Source organism: Jaculus jaculus, chromosome 1 (genome assembly GCF_020740685.1).
Source record: "Jaculus jaculus isolate mJacJac1 chromosome 1, mJacJac1.mat.Y.cur, whole genome shotgun sequence".
In the NCBI taxonomy this organism is placed as follows: domain Eukaryota; kingdom Metazoa; phylum Chordata; class Mammalia; order Rodentia; family Dipodidae; genus Jaculus; species Jaculus jaculus.
Genome location: NC_059102.1, coordinates 165,650,974 through 165,667,874, shown reverse-complemented (window position 1 = coordinate 165,667,874; position 16,901 = coordinate 165,650,974). Strand labels below are relative to the sequence as shown.

At 44.9% G+C, this 16,901-nt stretch overlaps 1 protein-coding gene across 4 annotated transcripts; it reads right to left on the bottom strand.

Annotated features, from left to right (window-relative positions):
• Positions 1–5,211: 5,211 nt before the first annotated feature.
• On the bottom strand, positions 5,212–15,678 carry Zbtb3 (zinc finger and BTB domain containing 3). Of its 4 annotated transcripts, none has more exons than XM_045141984.1 (2): positions 15,628–15,678; positions 5,212–8,578 (listed from the first exon to the last, which is right to left on the bottom strand). In XM_045141984.1, exon 2 carries the CDS (start codon positions 8,528–8,530, stop codon positions 6,992–6,994), a length of 1,539 nt encoding a protein of 512 aa, XP_044997919.1. In that variant the 5' UTR covers positions 8,531–8,578; positions 15,628–15,678; the 3' UTR covers positions 5,212–6,991. The 4 variants fall into 4 exon arrangements, with proteins under 4 accessions (XP_044997919.1, XP_004656618.2, XP_044997922.1 ...); XM_004656561.2 differs by lacking the exon at positions 15,628–15,678 and adding an exon at positions 9,019–9,054; XM_045141987.1 differs by lacking the exon at positions 15,628–15,678 and adding an exon at positions 8,853–8,914.
• Between the last annotated feature and the right edge of the window lie 1,223 nt (positions 15,679–16,901).

The following is a 16,901-nucleotide window of genomic DNA, read 5'->3' as shown; positions in this document are numbered from 1 at the left end:
TGGAATTCACTATATAGTCTCAGGGTGGCCTCGAACTCACGGCGATCCTCCTACCTCTGACTCCCAAGGGCTGGGATTAAAGGTGTGCGCCACCATGCCCAATATCAAGTAAATGAATGAAATATTTTTAAAAAACTTAAATAGACACTAATCATTTTTGTTTTAATTAATTTTTTGGGCCAGGCGTGGTGGCGCACTCCTTTAATCCCAGCCCTTGGGAGTCAGAGGTAGGAGGATTGCCATGAGTTCGAGGCCACCCTGAGACTACATAGAGAATTCCAGGTCAGTCTGAGCTAAAGTAAGACCCTACCTCGAAAAACCGATAAAAAGAAAAAATAATTTTTTTTTTTTTGCTTTTGGTTTTTGTTTTGTTTTCTTTTTTTGGTTTCACTCTAGCCCAGGCTGACCTGGAATTCACTATGTAGTCTCACAGTGGTCTCAAACTCACAGTGACCCTCCTACCTCTGCCTCCCAAGTGCTGGGATTAGAGGAGTTAGTGAGTTCAAGGCCAGCTAGAGTTACATAGTAAAACCATCTCAAAAGCCTAAGAACTGAGAATAAAACTCAGTGATAGGTCCCTGCATTTAATTCCCAGCACCAGAAAAAAAGAATACAGTATCTCGTTTCTATTTCTTTTTCTCCTGGCAATTGCTAGACCTTGACACTGCTTGTGCTCAGATCATTAGCATTGTATGTGTGTAGATCTCAGTCTAGCCCAAGCAGACCTGGATGTTACTGTGTAATTTCAGCCTGGCCTCAAACTCACAGCAATCCACCTTTGCCTCCCTACTGCTAAGATTAAAGGCATGTGCCACCATGCCTGGCTCATATATATATAAATATAAATTTTTTTCATTAAGCTATTCTGTTTTAAAACTTCTAGAGGGGGTGGAGAGATAGCTTAGTGGTTAAGGTACTTGGCCTACAAAGCTTAATCCCCTGTGTTGGATTTCCCCAGTACCCATGTAAAGCCAGATATACAAAGTAGCACATGCATCTGGAATTTGTTTGCAGCAGCTAGAGGCCCTGATGTGCCCATTCTGTCTGTGTTATATCTCTCTCTGTTTGCAAGTAAATAAATATATTTAAAAAGTAATAAAATTTCTGGAGTCAATGCTTGAGATATATAATAATGTACTTAAAATATTTATAATAACCCTCTATCCTTGTGTCCAAATAAGTATATTAATGTTTTTTGTGTGTTGTGCTGGTTATATATACAAATTTTTTTTTTTTTTTTTTTTTTTGTCTTTTTCAAGGTACGGTTTCACTCTAGCCCAAACTGACTTGGAATTCACTATGCAGTGTCAGGGTGGCCTCAAACTAACAGTGATCTTCCTACCTCTGCCTCCCAAGTGTCTGGATTAAAGGCATGCACCACCAAGCCCAGTTTGTTTTAATTTTTAATAGATACATGTTCATTCTTTCTGAAAGCCATTACCATGTTCTTGAAACAATACCATAAGAACGCATGATAAGGGGCTGGGGAGATAGCTAATGGTTAAAAGTGCTTGCTTAGGAGCTGTAGAGATGGTTTAAGGGTTAAGGTGCTTATCTATGAAACCTATGTACTTAGGTTCCACTACCTGGAACCCATACGCTAGATGCTAATGGTGGCACATGCATCTGGAGTTTGCAGTAGCAGGAGGCCCTGGCATGCTCATTCTCTATCCTCCTCCCCAAGAAAAAATATTTTTTTGAAAAAGTAAAGCCATCCAGGTGTGGTGGCACATGCCTTAATCCCAGCACTTGGGAGGCAGAGGTAGGAGGATCACTATGAGTTCAAAGGCTACCCTGAGAATACAAAGTGACTTCTAGGTCACCCTAGGCTAGAGTGAGAACCTACCTCAGGGGAAAAAGAAAAAAGAAAAAAAAAAAAAAAACCAAAAAACAAAACCCTTCATCCTTGATTGTTTCCTCTTAGTAATTTCCCCCACTCACTGACCCCCATTTTGCCCCTGGATTATCAATCTGAACTGATGTGGTTGTAGTCAGTTAGGTCCAGTCTGTCACCATTGTAAGACCTGGTTGCACTGGTTCCTGTTCTTATTACTATACTATGACTCTTATCTATGAAATGTCTGCCTTACCATCACTTTTTTTTTAAGTTAAAAATTTTTGTTATACTGCATGCTTCATTTGTTTAGGGTTGGTTTTGCTTTCTGATGTTTTATTTCAGTACAAAAACTTGATGTTACAGCAAGCTGTCTTCTGCATCATTAAGGGAAAAAATAAAACTAGTATTCCTTTTTTTAGTGCTCCTAAGAGGTTGCACAGTGGTCAGACTTACTTGTCAGTTTATTATTTTGAAGCCCAGCTCCTAATGGATATTAATGGGCAGAAAAGTAGATAAAGGAAGGCATTCTGGTGTAGGTCTTGAGGGGGTCTGTCAGGCCCCACATACATCCTGAAGGAATCAAGCCAGGTGTGGGGGTGCATGCCTTTAAGCCCAGCATTCAGGAGGCAGAGGTAGGAGGATCACTGTGAGTTTGAGGCCACCATGAGACTACAGAGTGAATTCCAGGTCATCTTAGGCTAGACCAAGAACCTACCTCAAAAAACAGACCAGCCCAGCATGGTGGCGCACACCTTTAATCCTAGCACTCAGAAGGCAGAGGTAGGAAAATTGCCGTGAGTTTAAGGCCACCCTGAGACTACATAGTGAATTCCAGGTCAGCCTTTCTAGAGCAAGAACCTACCTGGAAAAAACAAAAAAGAAAAAAGAAAAGAAAAGAAAAGGGGGCTAGAGAGATGGCTTAGCTGTTAAGGCATTTGCCTGCAAAGCCAAAGGACCCCAGTTCAATTCCCCAGTACCCATGTAAGCCAGATGCATAAGGGGGCGCATGCATCTGGAGTTTATTTGCAGTGGCTGCAGACCCTGGTGCACCCATTCTCTCTCTTTCTCTCAAAAAAAAAAAAAAAAAGCTGGGTGTGGTAGCACACACCTTTAATCCCAGCACTGGGATAGCAGAGGTAGGAGGAGTGCCATGAGTTCAAGGCCACCCTGAGACTACAAAGTTAATTCCAGGTCATCCTGGGCCAGAATGAGACCCTACCTCTGGGGGGGGGGGGTGGTAAGCAGGTATAGGAGATCACCCCCCCCCTTTTTGTAAATTTAAACTTGTATTTATTACCTGAGAGAAAGAGAAAGGCAGTATGGACATCCAGGGCCTCTTGCCAATATGAACAAATTCCAGACACATGCACCATGTTGGGCATCTGGTTTTACATGGGTACTGGGAATTGAACCCTGGCCAGCAGGCTTGGCAAGAAAGCACCTTTAACCACGGAACCATCTCCCCTTCCCCCTTTTATTTATTTATTATTTTTTTGGAGATAGTGTCATAATCTAGGCTTGTGTGGAAATTTGCTTTGTAGACCAAATTGGCTTTGAACTGGAGGCAGTACTTCTGTTAGCCTCCCAAGTGGTATATTTTCTGTTTTGTTTTGTTTTTGTTTTTGCTTTTTGGGGGGGAAGAGGGGGCTTTTCGAGGTAGGATCTCACTCTAGTCTGGCCTGGAATTCACTATGTAGTCTCAAGATGGCCTGGAACTCATGGTGATCCTCCTACCTCTACCTCCCAGCTGCTGGGATTAAAGGTGTGCATCACCACACCTGGTTTATGGTACTGTCTTTTATACAGAGTCTTTTAAATTTCTGAGACTAGGCTAAGTAGTCTATCTACCTGAGTCAAATAGCTGGGACTCCAGACATGCAATACCCACTTGGCTTTAAATATGTATGTGTGTTGAATTATTGTTATTTTTTTCTTTCTGTATGGAACTCAGGACCTCATGCAGGCTAGGCAAGCATTCACCTACTGAGTTTCATCCCCCTCTTTAGTTAATCATTGAGTATGGCTATGACCTGACCACTGATCAAAACAATTATTACGCTGTTCTGTATTTCTCCAGACTTTCTAGAGAAATTATGTACATGTAGACAAATTTTATAAACTATGCTTTGGGGACTGGAGAGATGGTTTAGTGGTAAAGGCACTCGCCTGCAAAGCCAAATGACCCAGGTTCAATTCCCCAGGACCCACATAAGCCAGATACACAAGGTGGCACATGTGTCTGGAGTTCATTTACAGTGGCTGAAAGCTCTGGCATGCCCATTCTCTCTCCTGCTCTCTCAAATTAATAAACTGACTTTCCGAGGCAGCAGATTTTTTTTTTCTAGATATGCAGTACCCACTTGGCTTTAAATATGTATGTGTGTTGAATTATTGTTATTTTTTTCCTTCCATGCTAGAGGTGGAACTTAGGACCTCATGCACTTAAAAAAATTTTTTTTTATTTATTTTTGTATTAGAGACATGCAGAGAGAGAGAATGGGCATGCCAGGGCCTCCAGCCAGTGCAAACGAACTCCAGACACATGAGCCACCATGTACATCTGGCTTACGTGGGACCTGGAGAATCAAACCTGGGGCCTTAGGCTTTCCAGGCATGCACCTTGACTGCTAAGCCATCTCCCCACACACACGCTTTTGAAATATAATTTACAGTCCATAAAATCTACCCTTCTGAAGACAAATGAGTTTTATGACATTTTGATTTGAAATTTACTGGAGGAAAGAAGAGAAAAGATGCTCAATTCACCTAGAATTGCTTTTATTGTGTTTATTTATATCTTGCCTTGCTCATGAAGGAATTAAGGCAATAGTACATTTGCATAAATAAAATAAGAAGCCATTTGAAAGATAGACGGTTATTCCAATACAAGGATGTGAGCTGGGCTTGATGGCACATATCTACAATCCCAGTACAGGGAAGGCTAAGGCAGGAGGATCAGAGTTTCAGGTCAGCTTGGGCTACATAGCAAGACCCAGTCTCAAAATACCAAGGGGGCCAGGCACGGTGGAACACGCCTTTAATCCCAGTACTTGGGAGGCTGAGGTAGGAGAATCACTGTGAGCTCAAAGCCAGCCTGAGACTACAGAGTGAATTCCAGGTCAGCGTGGGCCAGAGCAAGACCCTATGTTGAAGGCCCCCCCCCCGCCCAAAAAAAAAATAAAGAGCTCAGCATGGTGGTATTTGCCTATAATTTCAGCATTTGGGAGCTGGAGACAAGAGGGCTGTGTATGAGTTGGAGGCCAAACTAGTCTTACTGAATTTCAGCCAGGACTATAGAGTGAGATACTGTCTCAAGCCACAAAGAAGGAATGGGTGGATGCAAAAAACAAACAAAAAACACAAAAGGAAGAGGATAGGTATAGAATTCACTCTTTTATTTTGAAGGGGAGATACAGCCTTGCTTTGTTGCCCAAACTAACTCAAACTCCCATGTAGCTAGAACTACAGACAGGTGCCAAAGTAACTCAGCTTTAAAATTCACTCAGCAACAAAAATGTTAAGCATTACCAACTCTTTCTTCCCATAATGCCCTACTAAAGGAGTTTTCTTTGGACATATCATTGGTCCCATTCCTGTTTCTCAAAAACAGTAGCTTGGTAAGAATAATTCACAGTTCTCAATTTGACATGGGGGACCCAAAAAGATGGAAAAGCAATTGAGAAACTTGTATTTTCACTTTTCCTCCTGACTTTACTTACACCTAGGTCTTTGTGTGCCAAGAGAGGTGGTTTGTAGGGCTCCTGATAGTCCATTCTACAGCTCTCTCTTCACTGCAGCCTGTGCAGGCTTCACTTAACATTCTTAGAGGTCTTTTCCCTATCCCACATCAGCACCCCAGACTTCCATTACTTTGTCCTTTCCATGGTCAACAACCACCTGAATGATCTTAGGAGAGTAATTTAAGCTCTTGAGGTTCTTATCACACTTCTTTTTCCTTTTTGGGATGTTAGGGATCAAACCCAGGCCTCAGGCAAGCAAGGTAAGCACTTAACCACTGAGCTCAGTCCCCAGACCTACACTTTTGAAGCAAATGTGTAAGATTAGATGACTGTAAGATCCTGTCATGTGTTTTCTGCTTTAGCTTTCCCAAGTACCTCTTATTTCAGTAATTCCACAAAGTTCTCACCGCCACCTCTCCCCCAAACACACACACACTACCACCACAGGGCTTACTGTTTTCTGTCTTCCGTTTCTTCAGAGACCTCAATTCACATTCACAAGGGGCTGGGGAGATGGCTCAGTGGTTCAAGGTGCTTGCTTGCTCACATTCACAACATGTAGGCAAAAATTTCAACTTATACAATATCTTTTTGTCAAATCAACCAAAGTTCTTTCTAGGTGGAAAACAGAGATGACAAGTTAAAGGAACAAAGCCACACACTCAAACAAGAAAAGTAAACAATTTCTAGTTGTTGGCTAACTACCTACCAACCTTAAACAATGTTATAAACCAGGATAGTATGTGTGGTGTCTGGAGTCACAAGCTAGGTTCAAATCCTGGCTTGCTCCTTCACCAGCTGTGACCTTGAGCAAACTATCTGAGTCTCAAGTTTCTTTATCTGTGATAAAAAGGAGGGAGACTAAATACCACCATGAAGTCATTTAAGATTAACTGAAAATATACCCAAAGCAGCCCAGAACACAAAAGCCCAACTACAATAAGTTGTGTGTAAGATTCCCTAATTTGTAAGGTTTTCCTATGCAATCTGTATTGCCCTGTGCCTATCTCACTGTTTCCCTCAAGCAATCACATCCCAATGCATAAACCAAGCACAGGTATAAGATAAAAGAATTAAAGGACAGGTATAAAGGCATGCAGTTTTGTGGAAGAAACCAGCCAACACCAATTCAAAGAGAGAATTTCACTGCTAGTTTTATGTACCAGAATGTGGAGTGAGAAGCAATTACACCCCCAAAAGATACCCAGTGCTTGGAGAAAGCTGGCTGACCTGCTCTGCCCCCATAGTCTTTCTCATCTGGCTGGGCAAAGAAAAAGGTACACACTTTCAACCTAGGCAGAACTTTCATTCTGTCACCCAGTAAGAGTAATGAGATACTTCAATCTTCTGTGTGGCCATATAAAAATGTGTAAAAGCAGGCCTCACATCAGCCCATGCTTCCCCCAACCACATGTTAATTTTTGGGACCAAGTACAAAATCTTTGGGTGGCCCTCCACCACCACTCTGTCTGTCTGTTGTTGGGGAGCCAGAGAGGGTCTGCACCCCTAGAATGGAGCTAGCCTCTGGATCAGGTTTGCTGCGTTTGGCCAGGTCCTCATTGTGAGCCTTGCGGATATGGCGGTAGAGGTCCCCTGACTGTGTGTAGCTGCGTAGGCAGTAGCGGCATTCATAAGGTCGTTCACGGGTGTGCACTGTGGCATGCCGCCGTAGTGTGTAAGAGCATGAGAAGGTCTTTCCACATGTTTTGCAGGTAGGAACATCCTCAGTAAAAACCCCAAAGTTTCCAGGGGCTGCTTCATACTCAGAAGGCGGGTAAAGTGGCTCATGCAGGGCTGGTGGTGCAGGCAAGGGTGATGGCACCAGTCCTCGATGATACTGCCCTGGGCCTGGCATCAGATGGTAAGGTAAATGAGGTTCTGCAGGCAGGAAGTGGTCACTTGGCCCCACCTCCTCTAGTCCCGTTGCCCCTGGTTCTTCAAAAGCCTCTGGTTGGGAGGGCTGTCCCCCATACACTGTTCCTCCAGGTGGGAACAGTCCTTCAGAGCCCTGAGGCTGTTCTTCTGATACATCAGTCTCCTCATCAGAGATCACTATAGCTTCCACTTTCACTTGGACCAGTTCAGCTTCGGCTGGGGCTGGAGCCTGAGATGGAGCTGGAGCTGGTGGGTAGAAGCCTTGCAGTGGTCCTCCAGGATCCCTTGGCTCCACCACCCTCAGACTCTCAGGGACCACATCAAGAGGAGTCAAAGGCTCCACAGAAGCTGCTGGGAGGCCAGAAGAGTAGTAGTTTGCAGGAATGGTCTCTGTGGAGCTACTGGGGCTAGCAAGAGAGACCGAGACATCTGCCACTGGCGGAGGAGGTGCTCGCAGATGCGGTGAGTCAACCTCCATGCTAGGCTGTGTAGTGTCAGCCCCACCAGGCATCGGTGGCTCATCTGTAGGACAGGCAATAGGTAAGGGAGTGGCTGGACCTTTCCATTCCTCTTTGCCCCAGCGGACTGATGTCTCGGCAGAAGATGCCAATGAAGGCTGGGGGCCACGGGAAGTGCTGGACAAAAACTCCAAAGTAGCAGGATGGGAGTTGGTTTCCTCCTCCTTCTTGGTACTATCTGCCTCTGCCAGAGCTCTTGCTTGCAACCGCTGCTTACACACCTTGACGATGTCATTCATGTGCAAGTAGCTGGCAGCTGCCAGCACATCTTCTAGAGGGGTATCCCCACTCAAGGCCAGCTGGCCAGCATACATAAAGTCCAGAAGCAGCCCAAAGGCCGGGGCTGTGACAATCTCATTGTGAATACAAACCAGATCCCTCTTGTCCAGTTCCCGTTCCTTGTAGAAAAGTTGGAAGAATGGGCTGCAGGAGGCCAGCACAGCCCGATGGGCCAAGAACTGGGTGCTACCCACCATCACAGTGCAGTCACAAAGGAAACCCTGGGTCCGCTGCTCCCGGAGGCTCTGCAGCAGCTGCTGACTGTGTTCTGGGAACTCCATAGCATACCAAGGAGGGAAGGACGCCCAAGAAAGGTACCCTGTGGCTCCCTGGGAAGAGAGGACAGTGAGTTAGGACAGGTAACTTCCCCAACAACAGTCCTTAACTATGGCCTGCCACCCAAGACCACTAGCAACACTTGCCCCTACCCCAAGACCCAGGCTTCAGTTAACTCCCCTTCTTTCTCCTAGGATCACACCCAAAGATCTCCTTTAGCCCCGCCCCATACTCCTAACCTTAGTAACGAGCCCCGCCCCTATTCAAAAAAGCCCAGCCCCCGGAAGTCCCGCCCTCCAACCAGCCTCCGCTTCCTCGATGGCCGACCGGCGGCGTTCAGTGGTCCCTCCAACTAGGACACTCTTTCGCGCCCAAGCTTTCCCGGGAGTTGCTTCCACGCCCCACTCCGGGAACTGTCTGACCCTCCCACTCTCGCATTCCAGAGGCTAAGGACTCCCAGGATAGGAACTAGCAGAGAAAGCTGATCCCTCACCCACGACCTAGCAGCCACCAGGAGAGCTCCGCCCCTTCCCACCTCCTCCGTCGTAATTGGTTCAAGCTTGCCCTCTCTCGTCATGGATTGGTCCACTGTGCACTGCCCCGCCCCGCTGCAAGCGGCTTCTTCAAATGGGCGCTCGCGGCTGTCGCTCATGCAGCGAGACGCCGGATTGGTTGACCTCCTCTCCTAAACTTTTCCTCCTTGTCCCGCCTTCTGTGCCTCAGAGCTCTCCGGATTGGCTGAACTTCATCTACCTGAGGCTGCTGGCTGACAAGTACCCACCCCAGAGGGGCGTGAGGTTCACCACTGAATTTTGACCTGGAGTGAATATCCCTTGAGCAGAGGGGTTAGGAGATGGAGAAACAGTTACTAAGTGGCGTAGTATTCTGAAGGTCTACCTCCGCCTAAACCGTGGAGTTTAAAGCCAGTTACACAGTTATCTAAAATGTTAACTCTTGAAAATCTCTTCCAAGACTCCACGATGCCCCACCACTTCTCTAATCCACCAATCCAATAGGTCTAGGATCCCTGGTTCAGTGATGTCTAGAATCCAGCAACCGAGGATATGCTGGGGTGGTCCTTAGCCTGAACTCTACGCTCCATTTACAAATACGACGGATCCGGGGAAGAAAGTCCATATGAGGTGCAATGTGATAAGACACCATCCTGGACCTCCAGATCGCAGCTAGTCCCTAAGGAGTGGAAATCAGTTTTTTTTTTTAAGACAGGGTTTCACTCTAGCCCAGGCTGACCTGGAATTCACTATGTATTCTGCAGGATGGCTTGGAATTTAACGCGATTCTCCTCCCTCCTTAATGCTGGGATTGCCTCCCAAATGCCGGGATTAAAGATGTGTGCCAACACATCCGGCTCAGAACCTGATTTTTAAAGACCACGGTGCTCTGACAGACTTTAATTTATTATGTTTTATAACAGTAGAGCAGCATTCCTCTACCCTACACTGTTAAGGATGCTTGCTTCTAATTTTTTGTTTTTGTTTTCAAGGTAGGGTTTCACTCTAGACCAGGCTGGCCTGGAATTCACTCTGTATAGTCTCAGGGTGGCCTGGAACTCATGGCGATCCTCCTACCTCTGCCTCCGGAGTCATGGAATTAAAGGCGTGTGCCACCACACCCGGCTTTCTATATATATAATTTTTATCTAAAGCAGGGTCGCTCTGTAGTCCAGACTGACCTGGAATGCACTTTGTAGTCCAAGCTGGTCTCGAACTCACTGCCATCCTCCTAGCTCAGCTCTGGAAGTGCTGGGATTAAAGGCATGAATCACTACGCACAATGTATGCTTGCTTTTAACAACTCACAGGTCAATTTAGATTGAATGAAGCCAGATATTATGGCTCTCACCCACCATTCCAGCACTCAAAAGGCTGAGGTATGGAAATTGCTGTGAAGTCAAGGCCAGCCTGGTCAATAGCGTGAATGCCAGTTCAGCCTGAGCTAGGTTGAGACACAGCCTCAAAAACAATAATAAAAGGTCCAGCATGGTGATACATGCTTTTAATCTCAGCATTTGGGAGGCTGAGGTTAGGAGGATTGGCATACATTCGAGGTTGGCCTGGGCTAGAGTGAGACCCTACCTGGAAAAACAAACAAACAAACAAAAAGTAACAGGGCTGGAGAGGCGACTTAGCAGTTAAGACATTAGCCTGCAAAGCCAAAGGATCTCAGTTCCCAGTTCAACTCTCCATGACCCATGTAAACCTGCACGGGGGGCAGGGGTCACATGCATCTGGAGTTCTTTCGTAGTGGCTGGTGTACCCATTCTCTCTTTCTCTCTTTTTTTTTTTTTTAATTTTTTTATTTATTTATTTGAGAGCGACAGACACAGAGAGAAAGACAGATAGAGGGAAAGAGAGAGAGAATGGGCACGCCAGGGCTTCCAGCCTCTGCAAACGAACTCCAGACGCGTGCGCCCCCTTGTGCATCTGGCTAACGTGGGACCTGGGGAAGCAAGCCTCGAACCGGGGTCCTTAGGCTTCACAGGCAAGTGCTTAACCGCTAAGCTATCTCTCCAGCCCTCTTTCTCTCTTAAATAAATTATATATACATATATGTGTGTGTGTGTGTGTGTGTGTGTGTGTGTGTGTGTATTTCTTTTCCTTTTTTTTTTTTTTTTTGAGGTATAGTCTCACTGTAGCCCAAGCTGACGTGGAATTCACTCTGTAGTGTCAGGGTGGCCTCAAACTTTTGGCAATCCTCCTACCTCTGCCTCCTGAGTGCTGGGATTAAAGGCGTGTGCCACCATGCCCTGCATAAAATATATTTTTAATTAATTTTTTGTTCATTTTTATTTATTTATTTGAGAGCAACAGACAGAGAAAGAGTCAGATAGAGAGAATGGGCGCACCAGGGCCTCCAGCCAATGCAAGCAAACTCCAGATGCATGCACACCCTTGTGCATCTGGCTAACGTGGGTCCTGGGGAATGGAGCCTTGAACCTGGGTCTTTAGGCTTCACAGGCAAGTGCTTAACTGCTAAGCCATCTCTCCAGCCAAAAAAAAATTTTAAAGTAACTAACAATAGGGCTAAGGAACCTGGTTCAAGGCTCTGTTCCCTAGAACCTACGTTAGCCAGATGCACAAGGGTGCCCATGCATCTGGAGTTTGTTTGCAGTGGCTGGAAGCCCTGGCGCACCCATTCTCTCTCTCTCCCCACCTTTCTCTCTGTGTCACTCTCAAATGAATAAATAAATAAAAATAAACAAAAATTTAAAAACAATATCCTTTAAATATATCATACATATCTATATGTATATGTATGTATATATATGTTTGGGGGGGACTGGAGAGATGGCTTAGCGATTACAGTGTTTGCTTATGAAGCCTAATGACCCAGGTTCAACTCCTTAGTACTTGTGTAAGCCAGATGTGCATGGTGGCACAATCATCTGGAATTGGTTTGCAGTGGCTGAAGGCCCTGGCATGCCCATTCTCTCTGTCTGCCTCTCTTTCTCTCTCCTTCTCAAATAAATAAATTAATTAGTTAAAAACTTAACTTAAAAATCTAGACTCCACACATGAAAGAAAACATATTTTGCCCTGACCACCTTTTTAAAAAAATAAATTGAGCTTTTGGAAATTATTTATTTATATGGCATGTGTGCTCATTTCCAGGGTTTATTTTTATTCATTTATTTAATTTTGGTGGTTTTTTGTTTTGTTTTTCAACCTAGGGTCTCACTCTAGGGCAAGATGACCTGAAATTCACTATGTAGCCTCAGGGTGGCCTCAAACTCACAGGGCCTCCTACCTCTGCCTCCTAAGTGTTGATATTAAAGACATGTACCACCATGCCTGGCCCAGGGTTATTATTATTAATATTATTATTTTATTTATTTATTTGTAATGAAGTAGAGACAGATGGAGAGAGTGAGTGCACCAGGAACTCCTGCAACTACTAACCAACTACGGATGCATGGGTAACTTTGTGCATCTGTCTTACTTGAGTACCTGGGAATTGAACCCAGGACAGCAAGCTTTGCAAGCAAGCACCTCTCTCCAGCCTTTTTTTTTTTTTTCCCCCCCAGGTAGGGTCTCACTCTAGCCCAGGCTGACCTGGAATTCACTATGGAGTCTCAGGGTGGCCTTGAACTCACCATGATCCTCCTACCTCTGCCTTCTGAGTGCTGGAATTAAAGGCGTACACCACCGTTTGTTTTTTTGTGAGAGGCCTGGGGATTGGACTTGAGTGGCAGGTATTTTATCCACTGAACAATCTTCCCAGTCCCAAATTACTCTCTCTTGTTTTACCCCCCCCCTTTTTTTTTTCAAGGTAGGGTCTCACTCTGGTCCAGGCTGGCCTGGAATTAGCTATGTAGTCTCAGGGTGGCTTTGAAGTCTCTAGTGGTCCTCCTACCTCTGCCTCCCAAGTGCTGGGATAAAAGGTGTGCGCCACCATGCCCAGCTCTTTTGTTTGTTTTTTTGTTTTTCCAGGTAGGGTCTCAACTCTGGCCCAGGCTAATTATGTATTCTCAAGATGGCCTTGAACTCATGGTGATCCTCCTACCTCTGCCTCCCAAGTACTGGGATAAAAGGTGTGCGCCACCACACCTGGCTCTTGTTTTCCCTTTTCTCACTCCTTGGAATCATTTTAGCCAAGGAAGTGAAAGCCATTAATACTGAAAATGATAAAATAAGCCAGGTGTGGTGACGCACGCTTTTTATCCCAGCACTTGGGAAGCAGAGGTAGGAGGATCACTATGAAATTGACATTTGTAGGGGGCATGCCTTTAATCCCAGCACTGAAAAGGTTGAGGTAGGAGGGTCTCTGTGGAGTTCAAGGCCAGCCTGGGTGGAGCAAGACCCTGCCTTGAAAAATGAAAGGAAGGAAGGAAGGAAGGAAGAAAGGAGGGAGGGAGGGAGGGAGGGAGGGAGGGAGGGAGGGAGGAAGGAAGAAGAGTGCTAGAGAAGTTGCTTAGTGGTTAAGAAGCTTGCCTGCAAAGCCGAAGAATGAGGTTTGATTCCCCAGGACCCAGGTAAGCCAGATGGATAAGGTGGCACATGCATCTGGAGTTTGCTGGAGGCCCTGGCATGCCCATTCTCTCTCTCTCCCTTTCTCTTTCTGTCAAGTAAATAAATAATAAAATATTTTTTAAGCTTATTATTATTATTAACAACTTCCATGATTGTAAACAATATCCCATGGTAATGTCCTCCCTCCCCAATAAAATGTTTTTTTTTAATTTTTTTTTAAATTTATTTATTTATTTGAGAGCGACAGACACAGAGAGAAAGACAGATAGAGGGAGAGAAAGAGAATGGGCGCGCCAGGGCTTCCAGCCTCTGCAAACGATTGCGTCCCCTTGTGCATCTGGCTAACGTGGGTCCTGGGGAATCGAGCCTCCAACAGAGGTCCTTAGGCTTCAGAGGCAAGCGCTTAACTTTTTATTTTCTTTTTTTAAAAAACATATTTTAGGGCTGGAGAGATGGCTTAGCAGTTAAGCGCTTACCTGTGAAGCCTAAGGACCCCGGTTCAAGGCTCGGTTCCCCAGGTCCCACGTTAGCCAGATGCACAAGGGGACGCACGCGTCTGGAGTTCGTTTGCAGAGGCTGGAAGCCCTGGCGCGCCCATTCTCTCTCTCTCCCTCTCTCTCTCTGTCACTTTCAAATAAATAAATAAAAATAACATAAAAAATTTTTAAAAAGTGGATGTGTTGGCACACACCTTTAATCCCAGCATTTGGGAGGCAGAAGTAGGAGGATCGCCACGAGTTGGAGGCCATCCTGAGACTACATGGTGTATTCCAGGTCAGCCTGAGCTAGAGTGAAACCCTACCTCGGAAAAACAAAACAAACAAACAAAATAATGAAGATGTGGCACATTTATACAATGGAGTTCTACTCAGCGGTAAAGAAAAATGAAGTTATGAAATTTGCAGAAAAATGGATGGACCTGGAAAGTATTATACTAAGTGAGGTAACCCAGGCCCAGAAAGCCAAGCGCCACATGTTCTCTCTCATATGTGGATCCTAGCTACAGATGACTGGGCTTCTGCGTGAGAATGAAAATACTTAGTAGCAGAGGCCAGTAAGTTGAAAAGGAGACATAAAGGGTGGAGAAAGGAAGGGAGGAGGATACTTAATAGGTTGATATTGTATATATGTAATTACAATGATTGTAATGGGGAGGTAATATGATGGAGAATGGAATTTCAAACGGGAAAGTGTGGGGGTGGGGAGGGAGGGAATTACCATGGGATATATTTTATAATCATGGAAAATGTTTAATAAAAATTAAAAAAAACAAAGAAAAAAAAACAAAGTAGATTTTTCATGTGAAAGAATTAAGGCATTTGCTTGTATTACCTAATGACCTGGACACTTCCTCAGGGCCCACATAAAGTCAGGTGCACAAAGTAGTCCATGCATCTGGAGTTAATTTACAGTGGCTACAGGCCCTGGTGCACCCATACTTTCTCCCCCCCTTACAAATAAATAAAATATTAGAGGATGGGAAAGATGGCTTAGCAGTTAAGGTGCCTATCTGCAAAGCCTAACAACCCTAGTTTGACTCCCTAGTACCCATGTAAAGCCAGATGCACTAAGTAGTACATGCATCTGGAGTTCATTTACAGTGGCTAGAGGCCCTGGTGCACCCATTCTGTATTTCTTCTCTCTCTATGCTGTCAATAATAAATAAGTAAATAAAATATTCAATCCAGGTGTGGTCTTGCACACCTTTAATACTAGCACTGGGGGGGCTGAGGTAGGAGGAGCACTGTGAGTTCAAGGTCAGCATTGAGACTAGATAGTGAATTACAGGTCAGCCTGGACTAGAGTGAGAGCCTACTCAAAAAAAAAAAAAATATATATATATATATATATATATATATAATTTAGTATATATTTTAAGGCAGGCATGGTGATACACATCTTTAATCCCAGCACTGGGGAGGCAGAGGTACCGAGGTAAGAGGAAGGCCACCCTGAAACTACATAGTGAATTCCAGGTCAGCCTGGACTGTCTTGAATAACCACAAGACAGAGAGAGAGAAAGAGCAAAACAAGGACCGGAGACGTGGCTCATTGATTAAGGCACTTGCCGGTAAAATCTAAGGACCCCAATTAGATTATCCAGTACGTACCCAAATAGAGCCAATGCAGATGCACAAAGTAGCTCATGCTTTTGGAGTTCCTTTGCAGTGGTCAGAGCACTCAGGAGACAGAAGTAGGAGGATCATTGTGAGTTCAAGGCCAGCCTGAGAACATATACTGAATTCCAGGTCAGGGAGATGGTATCTAGAAAAAATAAAAATTCATAGCTAGGCTTAGTAATGCACACGTTTAATCCCAGCACTCAGGAGACTGAGGTAGTAGGATTGCTGTGAGTTTAAGGCCAGCCTGGGCTATTTAGTGAGTTCCAGGTTAACCCAAACTTGAGGGAAGACCCTACTTCGAGAAAAACAAACAAAAAAACCAGGAAGACCAAAGCCATGTACATGTAAAAAGCAGACTTCAAATGTTGCTGGGAGAACAATATCTATATGTAGAAGACATAAATTTTTATTTATTTATTTTTCAATTTTCAAGGTAAGGCTCACTCTAGTCCAGGCTGACCTGGAATTTACTATGTAGTCTCAGGGTGGCCTCGAACTCAGAGTGATCTGTCTACCTTTGCCTCCTGAGTGCTGGGATTAAAGGCATGTGCCACCACTCCCGGTTAAAATTTTATTTTATTATTATTATTATTTTTCTTAGAGGTAGGGTCTCACTCCATTGTCCCTGGCTGACCTTGAACTCACAGCGATCCTCTTACCTCTACCTCCAGAGTGCTGGGATTAAGGGTTTACAGCACCATGCCCAACTCAGAAGACAGAAATTTGACCTCCATCTTTCACCATATTGAAAATATCCTAAAATGAATCCAAGACCTAGTTATAAGACCTGAAACTAAAAATGTTTGAAAAAAACTGAGGAAATAATTCAAAACACAGGTATAAAGCCGCGGTGCATACATGTTTTCCACTACTCTAGGTTAAGCGCGGTTAATTTTTATTTATTTATTTGCACGTGTGTGTGCGTGCGTGTGCCCGCTTCGCTTCGCTGTTGAATCCCGGCCAGCAAGCTTTGTATGCCAATGCCTTTATCGAGCCATCTCCCCGGCCCATTATTATTTTTTTCTCCGAGGTTAATGTCTCACTGTAGCCCAGACTGACTAGGATCTCTCGCTACAGTTCCAGGCTGGCCTCGAACTCACGGCAATCGTCCTACCTCTGCCGCCCAAGTAGTGGGATTTAAAAGCGTGCGCCACCACGCCCGGCTCAATATTCGTGTACTTTTAAGTACTCACTGAGTGATTCATAAAGGTTGAAAATTTGCCCGGGAGTTGGCCCGGGGCGGAGCTCTGCGGCTCCCGCCC